The sequence below is a fragment of the Leopardus geoffroyi genome, chromosome X, assembly GCF_018350155.1.
Source record: "Leopardus geoffroyi isolate Oge1 chromosome X, O.geoffroyi_Oge1_pat1.0, whole genome shotgun sequence".
NCBI lineage: Eukaryota > Metazoa > Chordata > Mammalia > Carnivora > Felidae > Leopardus > Leopardus geoffroyi.
Window position 1 is genome coordinate 81,209,575 of NC_059343.1, and position 19,464 is coordinate 81,229,038.

Sequence of the window (19,464 nt, forward strand, 5' to 3'; positions counted from 1 at the left end):
CGATTCCCAGAGCCAGGCACACAGTGGGCACTGAACAATACTGTTGAATGCGTGGATAAATGATAAATAGCTATGCATGCATTGTTCCTACCTGGAATTAGACTACTGTATACCTGGGAAAAGATGAAAACAGCTGAAAGTCACATATACAGATTCACTATATATGTGTGTGTGTGTGTGTGTGTGTGTGTGTGTATACATTCACTATATATGTATGTATATACATTCCATTTTTCAAGTTATTAAACATTTCACCTGGTATATATATGCATGAGGCTGAAGACATTTTTTTTTTTTAATTTTTTTTTTTCAACGTTTATTTTTATTTTGGGGACAGAGAGAGACAGAGCATGAACGGGGAAGGGGCAGCGAGAGAGGGAGACACAGAATTGGAAACAGGCTCCAGGCTCTGAGCCATCAACCCAGAGCCTGACGCGGGGCTCGAACTCACAGACCGCGAGATCGTGACCTGGCTGAAGTCGGACGCTTAACCGACTGCGCCACCCAGGCGCCCCTGAAGACATTTTTAAAAGATTCTATATGAGGAAAACTGGGGGAGAAATAATCACATGAATTGCAAAACAGTATATCTGGCCTCAAAGATGCTAATTCAGGTCCAGGAGGATCTATTCAACCTCTTTGTTGAAGTAAATATAAAACTTTCTAACAGTAAATGCTATTCTGATAAAATGTAATTTTCAATTACTCTATGAACATGTGGTCTATGCTACCATTTCTGGAGCCCAGAAGCACACTACTTTGCAATGTCACAAAATATTCTCCATTGACAACTCCTTATTTTACCAAGAGATTAATTGAAATGAGTGTTTGGAAATCTAGTGAGATGAGAGATGAGTCAGGGGGATAGGTAAGAGGATAAGGAAGGGATATTCACTCACTAAATCATAATTTCATTAGAAGAACTAAAGGAAATAAAATTACAAATTGCTGGTAGAGTGTTGGAAGTATAAACATCTTAATACACCTGTGATTGAAACTAGAATATGCATACTATGAAGCCTACAGAATATTTTCATGGCTAATTTATAATAGCAGTTGCATTGGGCACAGATCAAGTTCTTCAAATCCATGTTTTACACAACAAATATATTAAATGATACTCAGGTGATGAGCTACCAAGTAAACAAGTTTACTAAAATTCAGAAGGATTTACACTTTCAGAAATAAAGCAATCATTATATTGCATTTGGATGCATTTGGATATAAAAGCAGATAGATGTTATTGCGAGTTGCTGTACATTGCTTCCATTCGGTATCAATTAGCAGGGGAGGGAAATTCAGTGTTGTAGTGAACTCTAAGTTAAGTGCACATTAGAGCAATTAGAGTCATCTTTTCAGTTGGTGAATTTATAATCAGTAATTAAAATCATAAAGTAAGAGAGATTGAGTATGATTTGAAACAAATTAGTTGAGCTTGGGACTAGTATGTACAGTTCTAGGACATGATTCCCATAAACCTCAATTTCATATCAGGACTACATATTTAAGTAAGCATAATGGTATATCCAAGTCATCACAAACAGCCATGCAAAGAAGCATGGAAGAGACAGAATCCTAGTAACCCCAGCACTACTCAATCCAGAAATAACTTTGAGAGGAAGAGATTCAAACCCAGTGATAGCCCTAACTGTGCAACAAACCCATGAACCTTTAGCACTTCTGACCTCTCTTCTGGTCAATTACTCTTCTTAGAGACTCTCTGCAGCAATTTTCCATAAGGCAAAATTCTTGGCCCTGCCAGAAGTTAATTTTACCAAATAACTCAAATTCAGAAAGAAAAGGCATTGGTTAAAATATTTGAGTGTGACCCCCAAGCTCAGCACCAAATCACCTCAAGAACTAAATCAGGTAGTAAAATCTCTGAGTGACAAGACTTAATTGTTCTCAAGGCACTTAGAGAGCTATAGAGAGAGAGCATTCCAAAAAGTGCTATATGTGAGTAGAAAGTACAGGATAAAGAAGTTTCCATCACCTTCTTTTCTGGTAATCCATGACACTGAGAGCTGAATTACTGGGGACAAGCTGAGACATATTAATTCAAGGGCATTCAGATGATAAATGAATTTGTAATTCAGTCACCTGGCAACAAGGAAATTCAGCTCAGCCAGTTCATCAACAAACTGACCTGGTCTTAGGCATGTTGAGAGTGATACCAGGCTTGATAATAATCCAGAAAGTAGTAATTCCTATCATTTATTCTTATCCCCACCCTGACCCAGCTCATGGATGTATCAGGTTGGGGCAATCAAAATATAATCCAAACGCAAGTGGCTAAACTCTGGGCTTTGCCCTTTGGGTGCAAAAGTCTTCCATAAATTCTTTCCTTGGTTGAATATAGTGATTCTGGGTTCCCATCCCTAGGAATGGCCTCAAAGATGGGTTGCTGAAAATTAAGGGATTTGGGCCTTTCTTCTTTTTTTTTTTTTTTTTTTAAAGCTAATCTTTTTTTTTTTTTTTTTCAACGTTTATTTATCTTTGGGACAGAGAGAGACAGAGCATGAACGGGGGACGGGCAGAGAGAGAGGGAGACACAGAATCGGAAACAGGCTCCAGGCTCTGAGCCATCAGCCCAGAGCCTGACGTGGGGCTCGAACTCACGGACCGCGAGATCGTGACCTGGCTGAAGTCAGACACTTAACCGACTGCGCCACCCAGGCGCCCCGGGCCTTTCTTCTTAAAATCATGAAGCACCTTTGACATTCACACTGAGCATTCTTTTGCTATAGCAGTTAAAAGAACAAAACCCAAAGAGGCTTTTGGCAGTGTGAAGAAGCACATGGCCCAGATGTCTTGAAATATGGGGAACAAATACAATTTTTACCTTTTCCTCAAATTCTGGCAACACAATAGCTCACTGAACAACCCATTCCTTCTCAAGGAAAAAGTTAACAGATGCATAAAATTATCTTTATTTTAGGGGCACCTGGGTGGCTCAGTAGGTTAAGCATTTGAGTCTTGATTTCAGCTCAGGTCATGATCTCACAGTTTGTGGGTTCAAGCCCCGCTTGGGGCTCTCTTGAATTGCTTGGGATTCTCTGCCTCTCTCTGGGCTTCTTCCCCACTCATGCTGCCTCTCTCTCTCAAAATAAATAAATAAACTTAAAAATGTATCTTTATTTTAAAAATCCTGAAAGTCCCCATAAATCATGTGTCCATATATATGCAAAGAAAGATGCTCACTAAATTCTACTCTTGAAACCAATATTGCATTGTATCTTAACTAATTTTAAATAATAAAAAAATTAAAGAAAGATGCTGTACTAATATAAAAATTAGAAAACACAGAAAACTACAATTATGAAATCCAAGGTAAGCCAAAACAAAGGTATAAGGTACACTCTATTGGGTATATTTGGTCCAACTTTGGAGTGGTTCTAACAGGACCAGAAGAAATATTATCAGGATTAGAGTTATTTGGACAAGGTTATTATAACCCTTATTCTCCAGAGACATCTACTCAAAACTTAAGAATAGTTCAGCTTTGGATTTCAGGGCACATGGGTTTGAGATGCTTATCACAGTATTAATGAACCAAAGAGATCTGGGAATATTTTTTTTTTCCCTCAAGGAATCTTTGAGACTTTCAGTATAGGTAAGAGTTTAGAGAAAATTTCATTTTCCCTCATGACCTTTCTAAATCAGTAGTCCTCAGAAGTGACAATAACATATTGCCCTGGAATTAATATACCTAGAACTATTCTAGTTAGAATAGTCACAAGATCAGGCATACGTGGTAAATTTGCTCAGTGATTGTCTTTCGTTTTTTTTTTATTTTTTTTAACCTTTATTTATTTTTATTTTTTATTTTTTTTTCAACATTTATTTATTTATTTTTGGGACAGAGACAGAGCATGAACAGGGGAGGGGCAGAGAGAGAGGGAGACACAGAATCGGAAACAGGCTCCAGGCTCTGAGCCATCAGCCCAGAGCCTGATGCGGGGCTCGAACTCACGGACCGCGAGATCGTGACCTGGCTGAAGTCGGACGCTTAACCGACTGCGCCACCCAGGCGCCCCAACCTTTATTTATTTTTGAGACAGAGAGAGACAGAGCATGAACGGGGAGGGTCAGAGAGAGGGAGACACAGAATCTGAAACAGGCTCCAGGCTCTGAGCTGTCAGCACAGAGCCTGACGCAGGGCTCGAACTCACTGACTGCGAGATCACGACCTGAGCCGAAGTCGGACGCTTAACCGACTGAGCCACACAGGCGCCCCAGTGATTGTCTTTCAAGTACTGTGCCTCAGGATAAAATGAGAAACATGTGAATCCAGGATTGAGATAATAAAATGCTATAAAATGTTAATTGTTGAAATTGTTGCTGTTGCTTGAGGTAGCAATAACTGAGGTGACACAATTTATGTGGCTAGCCTAGAGTTGATTTGAGATATAACAATTAAGTATTATTATGGAAAGCTCAGAAGTACTGGGATATCACAAGTTAGAACCTGAGATGTAAGCAAGACTGGAATTCCCTCTGTACCTAAAGTGTAATGACTCAACCAAATTGAAAAAAACAAACTCTAGCCACTGCTGGAATGATGGAAAAAAATTAAGATATATACATGCAAATTGAATATTGAGGGGAAAAAAATGCCTGAAGGTATTGCCAAAATCAAATAGCAGAAAGTGTCTGTGTGCACACGCATGAGTGTGTAATCATCTTATATGTAGAAGAGTCTTGGAATAATGTCACACATTTGCTTTAGAATACTCTCATTATTATACAGTTTGCACACCATATATATACAATACATCCCATTTGTAAGAAACACTCCCTCAGAAAAACTAAAATAGTCCACTGATACTGTTTTTCTAGAAAAATGCGACAAAAAAATTAAAACAGATGTTGTTCTGGCCAGGGATAAACTGAAAATTAATTATGACTATTTCCTGTTCTGCATTCACTTATCTTTAAAAAGCATCCAACTAAAAGCCTTTGTGACATAAATGAAAAAGCACTTTTTTGAGACACAAGACTAGTAACTGATACATACCAGTCTATATGCTGTAACACACTACTAATCCTCTGAGATTTACACAGTCTCTGTTTCAGTTATATAAATGTTTATTTTTTTCATCTTTAATCTTAGTAAGGTTGCCCAGAAACTATATTATTTCTGTGGATGTCACCACTCACCAATTAGGGAAGACACCAATGCACAATCAGTAGTGAGCTCTATATATTATAGACTTTGACACTTGAGTCTGCTGGGGAGGGGATGGATTAGACAATTTAATAGACTCTACAGTGACTAACTTTTTTTTCTATGAAAAACATTTTATTTTGTGAATTGTGCAATTTTTTTCCTTTGGATTCATTTATAAGACCAAAACAAAAGCATTTAATGATGTTTACAGTGAAATGAAATAGCTGAAGACCAGCACATAATCACCATATTTTGTTTCCTCATCTTTCAGTCTTTTAGCAATGGGGCTTCCAGTTGAGCTTGTGTCTAGCTTTTCCCAAGACACAGCCAAGCATTCTGAAGCTTCACTGAGCCTCAACACCAAGATGAATTCATAGTTCTTAATTGAAAAAGACAGGCTGTTTGCCTAGCATGTTTGCATCAGTAAAACATTTAAAATGACATTTGTGCCCAAGCCCATCTGAACATTCTGCCTTAGCTGAACTCTGCTAATGTTTTTATACCCCGGTTTCTGCCTAGTACAGTTTTAAATAGCTCCTCTTGCTAAACCATGTGTGGCTGAATTCATGAAAATAGGCTCTTCTTCATACATGAGAATACCATTCCTGACATTTGCTTTGAGATGTTTCTCATATGCACAGAATGCTACTTTGAGTCAGCCATACTTTCTTACCCTGGTCTGTCCTATGATCAATGACATATATTTGTGTGGTAGCTAGAGGGATTTGGCATTGCAGCCCCACAGGCAAAATGGGAAGTTTGGTACTTTCTATCCTCGGTAAAGTGTATGCAATCTGTGGTCAGAGAACAGAGTCTCTCTCTGGGTAAATTTAACCAGCCTGATATGGAAATAAAACCCACCACTTTGGTCTCATTAGTGCTATGTTCTGTGAGACTCAACTGATCAATTAAAGTTCATGTACTAAAGCAAAAAGAGGCATTTTTCCTGGTGAGAAGGCATCCGCTCACTTTCTATGTGCTCAGTGCATTTATTATCGAAGAGAATGTATACAATATGTACATGTAGTCAGCTATGAGGGTGAAGTGGACTGGTTAGGTGTTAGGAAACCTCAAAACTATATAGATGATACTCAGGCATGAGCACAGTGTACACCTTGACAACACACTCATTACAGTAAAGTAGAACAATGTACCTACAAACATGCTGGGTTCTTTGGGATCTGTGGCTGCAAATTACATCCAACCAACCCTTACCATGGTCAGGCATCTGAGATCCCATGGACGTCACACTGGTGTTCAGCACATCATTGACAGCAGTATCACAGTATAGGCTCCGCTGGACATCATGTTCACTGTCAGTCTGGTCGCTCTCTTCATGACCACTATCCTTTAGACTGTTGCCCTCTAAGTCCTTGAAGGTGGAGCTGCTGGGTTGAAGAAAGAATGATAATTTACAACTGTGATAAATCTGTTTTGTAAAATCTTTCAGAGGCAAGATGATATCAGCTCTGTGGTGAGGCCAACAGTGACTGGATTATTCAAAAGAGTAGAAAGAGGAATTTTCTGTTTAAAGATAATTTCTGTTTAACACTGCAGAGAGGTTCCCACTATTGGAGGCTGATGCAGCTAATACTTTCATTCACTTATCTTCAATGTATTACTACTACAGGCAAGGTGGAAGAAGGTACAAATCTGAAACCACCACTTGCAAAGAATATCACCATTTCAAAAGATTTTCTCTCTTCTTATAGAATCAAAGTAAAATAATAACTAATGTTTACTGAGCGATTACTATACATAAGGCACTATTCTAAATGCTTGACGTGAATTAACTTTTTTAATCATTACAACTATATGAGAGAAAGTTACCATTAATATTCCCATTTACAGATGAAATATCAGAAGCACGTGGAAGTTAAGTAACTTGCATACAACTGATGAAAATTTAGTAAGACCAAACCCAGGACAGGCAGTCTAGCTCCAGAGCCTGGACCCTTAACCACTATGTATGCTGCTTCTCCAAAGATGTCTACTAATAAACTGTAAAATGAAAGTGGCAGAAATTGAGGTAGTGCAATTAAAATAGAAATCAGGATCAGAGGGGCGCCTGGGTGGCTCAGTCGGTTGAGTGGCCGACTTCGGCTCAGGTCACGATCTCACGGTCTGTGAGTTCGAGCCCCGCGTCGGGCTCTGTGCTGACAGCTCAGAGCCTGGAGGCTGTTTCGGATTCTGTGTCTCCCTCTCTCTGACCCTCCCCCATTCATGCTCTGTCTCTCTCTGTCTCAAAAATAAATAAACGTTAAAAAAACTAAAAAAAAAAAAAGAAATCAGGATCAGAGAACTCAGGTGAGTTTTAACAGAGAAAGTCAGAGAGACAAATTCAAACACAAAGAGGAGAAGCAGGGGCTGAGAAGAGAAGAGCCTTGGTGCATGCACAGTAAGATGAAAGAGAACCAGAGAGTGAGCTCTAATAATATTGTGGGTGTAGTTATGGTAAGAATATGAAAACTTTCAGCTGAAGAGTTTATGGGCCAATTTTCTTGTATTTGTTAAATCAATCCACCATACAATGCACTAAACATACTATCCATACTATCCAACATAGAGAATAATACATAATGTATATCCATAGAGGCCTCCACCTGCAATTTCTAATATTTTGTAAGTTCTGACAGAATCTGAAGATGTGCAACACCATGCGCCATAAATTATGCATCTGAAATACCTAGAAAATGGTGAATGCATTCCCCAGTCAATGAGGAAGTAACAAAGGCATACTCAAGGAAATGTGTTGTTGTCTCGACAAGGGAGAGTGCCATGCTTTTGAATTAGGAGGACAAGTCCCAACAGACCTATTGTACCTCTGAAAAGGGAGGTGGTGTACCATCTCTGTGGAGGTGATAGTGCAAACTTGTTTGCTGTGCTCAACCTTGAACATCCACCAGCCTGACTCTCTGAGGCTTTGATAAGAACATTCAATACATATTATGAAGAGCTATGCAATGGACACAATAGATACATTGTCATTCTCTACATTGGTCAAAAGGAATCACAGCAGATTTTTAACATATGACCAACCTAGATATAGAATGCTTGCTGCCCTGAATATGAAAGGGTAAAGATCAAAAGGCCAATAACTGGAAAGCCATAATTATAAGAAAATGAAGAGCAGGAGAGAGTAAAGCATTGACCTCTTTGCTAATTATTTTCAGAAAGGATCACTGAGCATCACCTGTATTAAAACTAAAATCATTAAATAGGCCAACTCACTTAGCTCCTCCAAATGATGTCATGCAGCTATGCAGCCCTGTGGACCTACCAGTATGTAGTTCTATTAAAAAACCAATCATCTTATATTTCCTTTATGGTCAAGAAGACCAACTGGAAACACAGGCTTTACAACGTGTAGCCATTTCTAGCTTTATGGCACAGATGTTGGGGCTTCCTGTAAATACTAATCCCACAGCCTAAACAGATTCAAACTTTATCTTTTATAAAAAAAAAAAAATTGGTCCTGCCCACATGGACTCCTGCATCTCAGAAGAAAGGAAATGACCTGTCTGAATCATATGTTCTTATAACAAATATTAATTTTTGACCTGCATCTCTGGTATCTGGAGCACAGGAAAATTTCCTTAATTCACAACAAAAAATTGCTACTTTAAGCCAGAAACTTCAATCCTGAATTGAGTGCATTTCAGCAGTTGCCAAAACATGCTTAGGACATACGTTGAAGAGGAATATAAGGACAATGCAATTAACCACCCCTTAGACCAAGGTTTCTCAACCTTGGTACTATTGATATTTTGTTGTCTATGGCTGTCCAGCGCATTGTAGGATGTTTAACAGCATCCCTGTCTTCTACCCATTAGATGCTAGTAGTGCCTCTCCCAAAATTTACAACCAAAATGGTCTCCATACATTGCTAAATCACCCTCAGTTGACAAACACTGTTTACACTCTTTAAAACGCTATTCCTGTGGCATGTTAGATTGCCAGACTGTAGAGGAAAGAGCACTGTCATTAGAACAATCCGTACTCTGCCACTTTATCTATGGGACCCTGGGCCTGATATCTAATGTCTTTGAGCCTCAATTTCTTTGTCTGCAAAAGGCATTTGCTAAAAGCTTCATCACAAGGCCATTTTCAAGACTCAATGAGATACTGTACATGAAATACCAGGTACACACAAATGCTCAATAAATGTTTACTGTTTATATGATCATTACTACATATGATGTCTTCATTGAGTTATAATTAAATATTATGTCTGTGGTCTTTTTATAGGAGTGATACAGGAAATATATATTTAGGAGAAAGCTTGGGGAAGATGGCAGAGTAGGAGGATGCTCGTCCTGCTGGCTCATCCTGCTGGCTTACCTCATCCTGCTGATCACCTAGATTCAACCCACATCTGCCTAAATAACCCAGAAAACCACCAGAAGACTAACACAATGGACTCTCCAGAGCCAAGTGTAGAAAAGAAGCTCACAGAAGAGGGTAGGAAGGGCAGAGAGGTGGTGTGTGCTACACGAACTGGCCGGAGGGAGCTAGGGCAGTGGAGGGGCAGCCCATCAGTCAAGGCAGAGCTCCCAAAGTCTGGCTTGCAAAAGCGGAGGGGCCGGACTCCATGAGTTTTGACAGCCAGCTGGACTTAACATCTGGAATGTTAAGAGTCAATAGTTCTGCTCTCAGAGAGCAGGGAGGATGAGAGAATGCCTGAAGGAAGAGTTGTTGAGCCCTGGAAGACAGAGATCAGCACAGCAGGGGAACAAAGGCACTGGCAAGTGCCATTTCCCTCTCCCATCCCCCAGCCCAATTTCCAAAGGGAAACAGTTCCTGTCACCTAACTTGCTCGCACCATGCAAACTCCCAAGCTGTGCTTCTGTGGATCCATCCCTCCAATGGGCATGCCTCCCTCCCAGTGCTGCAGGGCCCATCCTGCAGAGGACCACCACGGCAATGCGAGCTAAGCCTGCCCCTCCTGCCCCTGTGCACCTTGCAGATCCACCCCGGTTAATACGCCCTTAGTCAGATCAAAATGATCAAGCACCACAAGCCTGGCAGTGTGCAAGTAGCCCAGACAGGGGACACACCACTCCATAGTGAGTCCTGCCCCTGACAGAGGGGAAGGTAAGGTACACACCAGTCTGACTGTGGCCCCAGCGATGGGGTGGGAACAGACATCTGGTCTGACTGCGGCCCTGCACACCAACACATTTCTCCAGAAAGCACAGGAGAAATGTCCTGCAGTTTGGAGCCACCCCAGGGAATACCCAAAATAATTAAATGGAAGAATTCTCCTCAAAAAAAAATCCAGGAAATAGCGACAGCTAACAAATTGACCAAAAAACGATATAAGCAATATAATGGAGCAGGAATTTAGAATAATAGTCATCAAATTAATTGCTGGGCTTGATAAAAGCATAGAGGACAGCAGAGAATCCATGCTACAGAGATCAAAGGACTAAAAAATAGTCATGAGAAGCTAAAAAAGGCTACAAATGAGGTGCAAAATAAAATGGAGTCGACTACAGCAGGGATTGAAGAGGCAGAGGAGAGAATAGGTGCATTAGAAGGTAAGATTATGGAAAGAGAGGAAGCTGAGAAAAAGAGAGATAAAAAATATCCAGCAGTATGAGGGGGAGAATTAGAGAATTAAGTGATGCAATCAAGAGGCACAGAGAACTCCCTTTAGACGTAACTTGAATCGATCTTCTCCATGACATATCATAGTCAAACTGACAAAATACAAGGATAAACAGAAAATTCTGAAAGCAGCTAGGGATAAACATGCTCTAACATACAAAGGGAGATCGATAAGACTAGTGATGGATTTATCTACTGAAACTTGGCAGGCAAGAAAGGAATGGCAGGGTATCTTCAATGTGATGAACAGAAAAAAATGCAGCTGAGAATCCTTTACCCAGCAAGTCTGTCATTGAGAATAAAAGTAGAGATAAAGGTCTTCCCAAAAAACAAAAACTGAAGGAATTCCTCACCACTAAACCAGTCCTACAAGAGATCCTAAGGGGGATCCTGTGAGACAAGGTACCAGAGACATCACTACAAGCATGAAACCTACAGACATCACAATCACTCTAAACCCGTATCTTTCTATAATAACACTGAATGTAAATGGACTAAATGTGCCAACCAAAAGACATAGGGTATCAGAATGGTTAAAAAAAAAAAAGACCCATCTATTTGCTGTCTACAAGAGACACATTTTAGACCTGAGGACACCTTCAGATTGAAAGTGATGGAATGGAGAACTATCTATCATGCTACTAGAAGTCAAAAGAAAGCTGGAATAGCCATACTTATAGCAGAAAAACTAGACTGTAAATTAACGGCTGTAACAAGAGATGAAGAAGGGCATTACATAATAATTACAGGGTCTATCCATCAAGAAAAGCTAAAAATTATAAATGTCAATGCACCGAATATGGGAACCCCAAATATATAAAACAATTACAAAGATAAGCATGCTTATTGATAAGAATGTGGTAATTGCAGGGGATTTTAATACTCCTCTTACAGAAATGAATAGGTCATGTAGACACAGGATCAAAAAAGAAACAGGGGCCCTGAATGATACATTGGATCAGATGGACTTGACAGATATATTTAGAACTCTGCATCCCAAAGCAACAGAATATACTTTCTTCTCGAGTGCACAAGGAACATTCTCCAAGATAGATCACATACTGGGTCGCAAAACAGCCCTTCATAAGTATACAAGAATTGAGATCCTACCATGCATACTTTCAGACCACAATGCTATGAAGCTTGAAATCAAAAACAGGAAAAAGTGGAAAACCTCCAAAAGCGTGGAGGTTAAAGAACACCCTACTAAAGAATGAGTGGGTCAACCAGGCAATTAGAGAAGAAATTAAGAAATATATGGAAACAAATGAAAATGAAAAGACGACAATCCAAACGCTTTGGGATGCAGCGAAGGCAGTCTTGAGAGGAAAATACATTGCAATCCAGGCCTATCTCAAGAAACATGAAAAATTCCAAATACAAAATCTAACAGCACACCTAAAGGAAAGAGAAGCAGGAGAGCAAAGACACCCCAAACCCAGCAGAAGAAGAGAAATAATAAAGATCAGAGCAGAAATAAACAATATAGAATCTAAAAAATTGTAGAGCAGATCAATGAAGCCAAGAGATGGTTTTTTGAAAAAATAAACAAAATTGATAAACTTCTATCCAGGCTTCTCAAAAAGAAAAGGGAGAGGACCCAAATGGATAAAATCATGAATGAAAATGGAATTATGATAACCAATCCCTCAGAAATACAACCAATTATCAGGGAATACTATGAAAAATTATATACCAACAAACTGGACAACCTGGAAGAAATGGACAAATTCCTAAACACCTACACACTCCCAAAACTCAAAAAGGAAGAAATAGAAAGTTTGAACAGACCCATAACCAGCGAAGAAACTGAATCAGTCATCAAAAATCTCCCAACAAATAAGAGTCCAGGCCACATGGCTTCCCTGGGGAATTCCACCAGACATTTAAAGAAGAAATAATACCTATCCTTCTCAAGCTGTTCCAACAGATAGAAAGAGAAGGAAAACTTCCAGACTCATTCTATGAAGCCAGTATTACTTTGATTCCTAAACCAGACAGAGACCTAGTATAAAAGAGAACTAAAGGCCAATATCCCTGATGAATATGGATGCAAAAATTCTCAATAAGATACTAGCAAATCAAATTCAACAGCTTATAAAAAGAATGATTCACCATGATCAAGTGGGATTCCTTCCTGGGATGCAGGGCTGGTTCAACATTCGCAAATCAACCAACCCGATACATCACATTAACAAAAAAAAAGAGAAGAACCATATGATCCTGTCAATCGATGCAGAAAAAGCATTTGACAAAATTCAGCATCCTTTCTTAATAAAAACCCTCGAGAAAGTCAGGATAGACGGAACATACTTAAATATCATAAAAGCCATTTATGAAAAGCCCACAGCTAATATCATCCTCAATGGGGAAAGACTGAGAGCTTTCTCCCTGAGATGAGGAACACGTCAAGGATGTCCATTCTCACCGCTGCTGTTTAACATAGTGTTGGAAGTTCTAGCATCAGCAATCAGACAACAAAAGGAAATAAAAGGCATCAAAATGGGCAAAGATGAAGTCAAGCTTTCCCTTTTTGCAGATGACATGATATTATACATGGAAAATCCGATAGACTCCACCAAAAGTCTGCTAGAATTGATACATGAATTCAGCAAAGTTGCAGGATACAGAATCAATGTACAGAAATCAGTTGCATTCTTATACACTAATAATGAAGCAACAGAAAGAGAAATAAAGAAACTGATCCCATTCACAATTGCACCAAGAAACATAAAATACCTAGGAATAAACCTAACCAATGTAAAAGATCTGTATGCTGAAAACTATAGAAAGCTTATGAAGGTAACTGAAGAAGATATAAAGAAATGGAAAGACATTCCCTGCTCATGGATTGGAAGAATAAATATTGTCAAAATGTCAATACTACCCAAAGCTATCTACACATTCAAAGCAATCCCAATCAAAATTGTACCAGCATTCTTCTCAAAGCTAGAACAAGTAATCCTAAAATTTGTATGGAACCACAAAAGACCCCGAATAGCCAAGGTAATTTTGAAGAAGAAGACCAAAGCAGGAGCATCACAATCCCAGACTTTAGCCTCTACTACAAAGCTGTAGTCAACAAGACAGCATGGTATTGACACAAAAACAGACACATCGACCAATGGAATAGAATAGAAACCCCAGAACTAGACCCACAAACATATGGCCAACTAATCTTTGACAAAGCAGGAAAGAATATCCAATAGAAAAAAGACAGTCTCTTTAACAAATGGTGCTGGGAAAAGTGGCCAGCAACATGCAGAAGGATGAAACTAGACCACTTTCTTACACTATTCACAAAAACGAACTCAAAATGGAGAAAGGACCTGAATGTGAGACAGGAAACCATCAAAACCCTAGTGGAGAAAGCAGGAAAAGACCTCTCTGACCTCAGCCGCAGCAATTTCTTACTTGACACATCCCCAAAGGCAAGGGAATTAAAAGCAAAAATGAACTATTGGGACCTTATGAAGATAAAAAGCTTCTGCACAGCAAAGGAAACAATCAACGAAACTAAAAGGCAACCAACGGAATTGGAAAAGATATTTGCAAATGACATATCGGACAAAGGGCTAGTATCCATAATCTATAAAGAGCTCACCAACTCCACATCAGAAAAACAAATAATCCAGTGAAGAAAAGGGCAGAAAACATGAATAGACACTTCTCTAAAGAAGACATCCAGATGGCCAACAGACACATGAAAAGATTCTCAACGTCGCTCGTCATCAGGGAAATACAAATCAAAACCACACTGAGATACCACCTCACGCCAGTCAGAGTGGCTAAAATGAACAAATCGGGAGACTATAGATGCTGGAGAGAATGTGGAGAAATGGGAACCCTCTTGCACGGTTGATGGTAATGCAAACTGGTGTAGCCACTCTGGAAAACAGTGTGGTGGTTCCTCAGAAAATTAAAAATTGACCTACCCTATGACCCAGCAATACCACTGCTAGGAATTTACCCAAGGGATACAGGAGTGCTGATGCATAGGGGCACTTGTACCCTAATGTTTATAGCAACACTCTCAACAATAGTCAAATTATGGAAAGAGCCTAAATGTCCATCAACTGATGCATGGATAAATAAATTGTGGTGTATATGCACAATGGAATACTACTTGGCAATGAGAAAGAATGAAATATGGCCTTTTGTGGCAACGTGGACGGAACTGGAGTGTGATGCTAAGTGAAATAAGTCATACAGAGAAAGACAGATACCATATGTTTTCACTCTCATATGGATCCTGAGAAACTTAGCAGAATTCTATGGGGGAGGGGACAAAAAAAAAGAGGTTAGAGTGGGAGAGAGCCAAAGCATAAAATACTCTTAAAAACTGAGAACAAACTGAGGGTGGATGGGGGGTGGGAGGGAGGGGAGGGTGGGTGATGGGTACTGAGGTGGGCGCCTGTTGCAATGAGCACTGTGTGTTGTATGGAAACCAATTTGACAATAAATTTCATATTAAAAATACCTGAGAATAAACTGAAGGTTGACCGGGGTGGGAGGGAGGGGAAAGTGGGTGATGGGCATTGAGGAGGTCACCTATTGGGATGAGCAGTGGGTGTTTTATGGAAACCAATTTGACAATAAATTTCATATTTTAAATAAAGGAAATATATATTTAAATAATATTTCAATGTCTTCTATAAACTACAGTCACACCCTGAACTATGTTAATTTCTCTGAAAATTCAGGAACAGGAAAAGAAATTCTCCTGTCAAGTGTGTGTCCTTCCTTAAATGAAAAATGAGAACTGTATACCCTGGTGTACTTATAATTTTGCCTTGGCTTCTCAAAAGCTTCAAGATAAATATAATGTTTAATTGCAGTGATTTGGATGCCAGGGATATCTATTTAGCTTCTCCCAATTGGTTTTGGATCTGCCTTTTTAAAGTGGGATCATTCTTTTTTATATGCATCTGAATATTACAAACCATCTCAGAGCTTCTGTTTTTTATGCAGAAGTGAGAGGAATAATAATACAGTGAAGGATTGAATACTAGGATCTACAGGACTGGTAATGCGAGTTTAAAATGTCAGGTATTCTTGGCTAAAATCCGCAACATAAGAAACAACAGGTGTTGGTGAGGATGTGGAGAAAAGTCAATCCTCGTGCACTGTTGGTGGGAATGCAAACTGGTACAGCCACTGTGGAAAACAGTATGGAGGTTCCTCAAAAAAGTAAAAATAGAACTACCCTATTAATTTCAGTAATCACATCCCTTGGTATTTACCCCCAAATACAGAAACACCAATTCAAAAGGCCATATGCAACTCTATGTTTACTGCAGCATTATTTACGTACAATAGCCAAGTTATGGAAGCAGCCCAAGTGTTCATCAATTAATGAATGGATAAAGGAGAAGCAGGATATATATAGTGGAATATTATTCGGCCATAAAAATAGAAATAAATATTCCCATTTTCAACAATATGTATGGATCTAGAGAGTATAATGCTAAATGAAATAGGTCAGAGAAAGACAAATAACATATGATTTCGCTCACATAATTAAGAAACAAAACAAAAAGAGAGACAAAGAGACAGAGACAGAAAGAGGCAAACCAAGAAAGAGACTCTTAAATATAGAGAACAACCTGATGGTTACCAGAGGAGATGTGGGTGGGAACATGGGTGAAATAAGTGATGGAGATTAAGAGTACACTTAGCATGGGAGGGAGCCAAGATGGTGGAATAGCGTGGAAATTTTTTGTCCCACATCCATGAAATACAGCCAGAACAACACTAAATCATCCTGCACACCTAGAAAACTGATCTGAGGTTTAACACAACAATCTGCACAACCTAAAGCACAGAATTCAGCATAAAGAGAAAAAATTCATTTTTATTTTTAATTTTATTAAAATCACTTTTATTTAATATTTTTCTACTATATGTTTTACTTTTCTGTAATTTTTTTTCAAATTCTATTTTACTTCCATCATTTCATTTTAGTCTACTTCAGTGTATTCATTTTTTTCAAATTTTCAAACGATTTCCTTTTTTTTCTTTTTTCCCCCTTTTATCTCTAATCCATCAAGCCACTTTCAACACCCAGAGCAAAACACACCTAGGATCTAGCATCATTTATTCGACTTTGTGTGTGTGTGTGTGTTTAATTTTTTAATTTTAACATTTTTTAATTTTAATTTTAATTTTAAGTTTTTCTACATCATTAATTCCTTTTCTCCCTTCAAAATGACGAAATGAAAGAATTCACCCCAAAAGAAAGAGCAGGAAGAAACAACAGCCAGGGATTTAACCAACACAGATACAAACAAGATGTCTGAACCAGAATGTAGAATCACAATAATAAGAATACTAGCTGGAGTCGAAAATAGATTAGAATCCCTTTCTGCAGAGATAAAAGAAGTAAAAACTAGTCAGGATGAGATAAAAAAAAATAATGCTATAACTAAGCTGTGATCTCAAAGGATGCCATAGTGGCAATGATGGAGAAGGAAGAGCAGAGCATCAGCAATATAGAGGACAAACTTATAGAGAATAATGAAGCATAAAAAAAAGAGGGAGAGTAAGGCAAAAGAGCACGATTTAAGAATTACAGAAATCAGTGACTTATTAAAAAGGAACAACATCAGAATCATAGGGGTCCCAAAAGAGGAAGAGAGAGAAATAGGGGTAGAAGGGTTATGTGAAGAAATCATAGCAGAAAACTTTCTTAACCTGGGGAAAGCCACATATATCAAAATCCAGAAAGCACAGATGACTCCCATTAGGGTCAACAAAAAACAAGCATCAACAAGGCATTTCACAGTCAAATTCACAATATACTCAGGCAAGGAGAGAATCATGAAAGCAGCAAGGGAAAAAAGGTCCTTAACCTACAAGGGAAGACACAGCAGGTTTGCAGCAGAACATCCACAGAAACTTGGCAGGCCAGAAAGGAGTGGCAGGATATATTCAATGTGCTGAATCAGAAAAATATGCAGCCAATAATTCTTTATCCAGCGAAGCTGTCATTAAAATAGAAGGAGAGATAAAAAGATTCCCAGAAAAACAAAACTTAAAGGAGTTTATGACCACTAAACCAGCCCTGCAAGAAATTTTAAGGGGGACTTTCTGAGGGGTGAAAATATGAAAAACAAAAACAAAAAGACCAAAAGCAAAAAAGGATTAGAAAGGACCAGAGAACACCACCAGAAACTCCAACTCTACAGGCATCATAAAGGCAATAAATTCATATCTTTCAGTACTCACTCTAAACATCAATGGACTCAATACTCCAATCAAAAGACATAGGGTAACAGAATGGATAAGAAACCAAGATCCATCTATATGCTGTGTACAAGAGACCTACTTTAGACCTAAAGACATCTTCAGATTGAAAATAAGGGGATGGAAAACCATCTATCATGCTAATGGTCAACAGAAGAAAGCCAGAGTTGCCATACTTATATCAGACAATCTAGACTTTAAAATAAAGACTGTGTCAAGATATGCAGAAGGGCATTATATCATAATCAAGAGTTCTATAGACAAAGAAGACCTAACGATTGTAAACATTTATGCGCCAAATGTGGAAGCACCCAAATATATAAATCAATTAATCACAAACATAAAGAAACTCATAGATAGTATTACCATAATAGTAGGAGACTTCAACACCCCACTCACAACAATGGACAGATCATCTAATCAAAAAATCAACAAGGAAACAATGGCTTTGAATGACACACTGGACCAGATGGACTTAACAGATATATTCAGAACATTTCATCCTAAAGCAGCAGAATATACATTCTTCTCCAGTGCACATGGAACATTCTCCAGAATAGACCATATACTGGGACACAAATCAGCCCTAAGTAAGTTGAAAAAGATTGAGATCATACCGTGCATATTTTCAGACCACAACACTATGAAACTCGAAATCAACCACAAGAAAAAGTGTGGAAAGGTAACAAATACTTGGAGACTGAAGAAAATCCTACTAAAGAATGAATGGGCTAACCAAGAAGTTAAAGAGGAAATTAAAAAATTCATGTAAGCCAATGGAAATGATAAAAACACAACCCAAAACCTCTGGGATGCAGCAAAGGCGGTCATAAGAGGAAAGTATATAGCAATCCAGGCCTTCCTAAAGAAGGAAGAAAGATCTCAGATACACAACCTAACCTTATGCCTTAAGGAGCTGGAAAAAGAACAGCAAATAAAGCCCAAAACCAGCAGAAGACAGGAAATAATAAAGATTAGAGCAGAAAATAATGCTATTGAAACAAAAAAAAACAGTAGAACAGATCAATGAAACCAGAAGCTGGTTCTTTGAAACAATTGACAAAATTGATAAACCACTAGCCAGTTTGACCAAGAGGAAGAAGGAAAGGACCCAAATAAATAAAATCAAGGATGGAAGGGATCACTATGAGCACAACAGAAATAAAAACTATAACAACAGAATATTATCAGCAATTATATGCCAATAAAATGGGTAATCTGGAAGAAATGGACAAATTCCTGGAAACATATACACTACCAAAACTGAAACAGGAAGAAATAGAAAATTTGAACACACCCATAACCAGTAAGGAAATCGAATTAGTAATCAAAAATCTGCCAAAAAGCAAGAGTCCAGGTCCAGATGGCCCTCCAGGGGAATTCTACCAAACATTTAATCAAGAGTTAACACCTATTCTCTTGAAACTGTTCCAAAAAAT

At 38.6% G+C, this 19,464-nt stretch overlaps 1 protein-coding gene across 2 annotated transcripts in view; it reads right to left on the reverse strand.

The window, feature by feature from the left end:
• PCDH19 (protocadherin 19) overlaps nucleotides 1-19,464 on the reverse strand; it is a 133,821-nt gene that overhangs the window by 33,625 nt on the left and 80,732 nt on the right. Inside the window, exon 4 of one of the 2 annotated variants that reach the window (XM_045471229.1) lies at nucleotides 6,386-6,555. In XM_045471229.1, coding sequence (XP_045327185.1) covers nucleotides 6,386-6,555 — 170 coding nt within the window. Of the gene's footprint in view, nucleotides 1-6,385; nucleotides 6,559-19,464 lie in introns of both variants that reach the window. The other variant, XM_045471231.1, reaches the window with a different exon arrangement.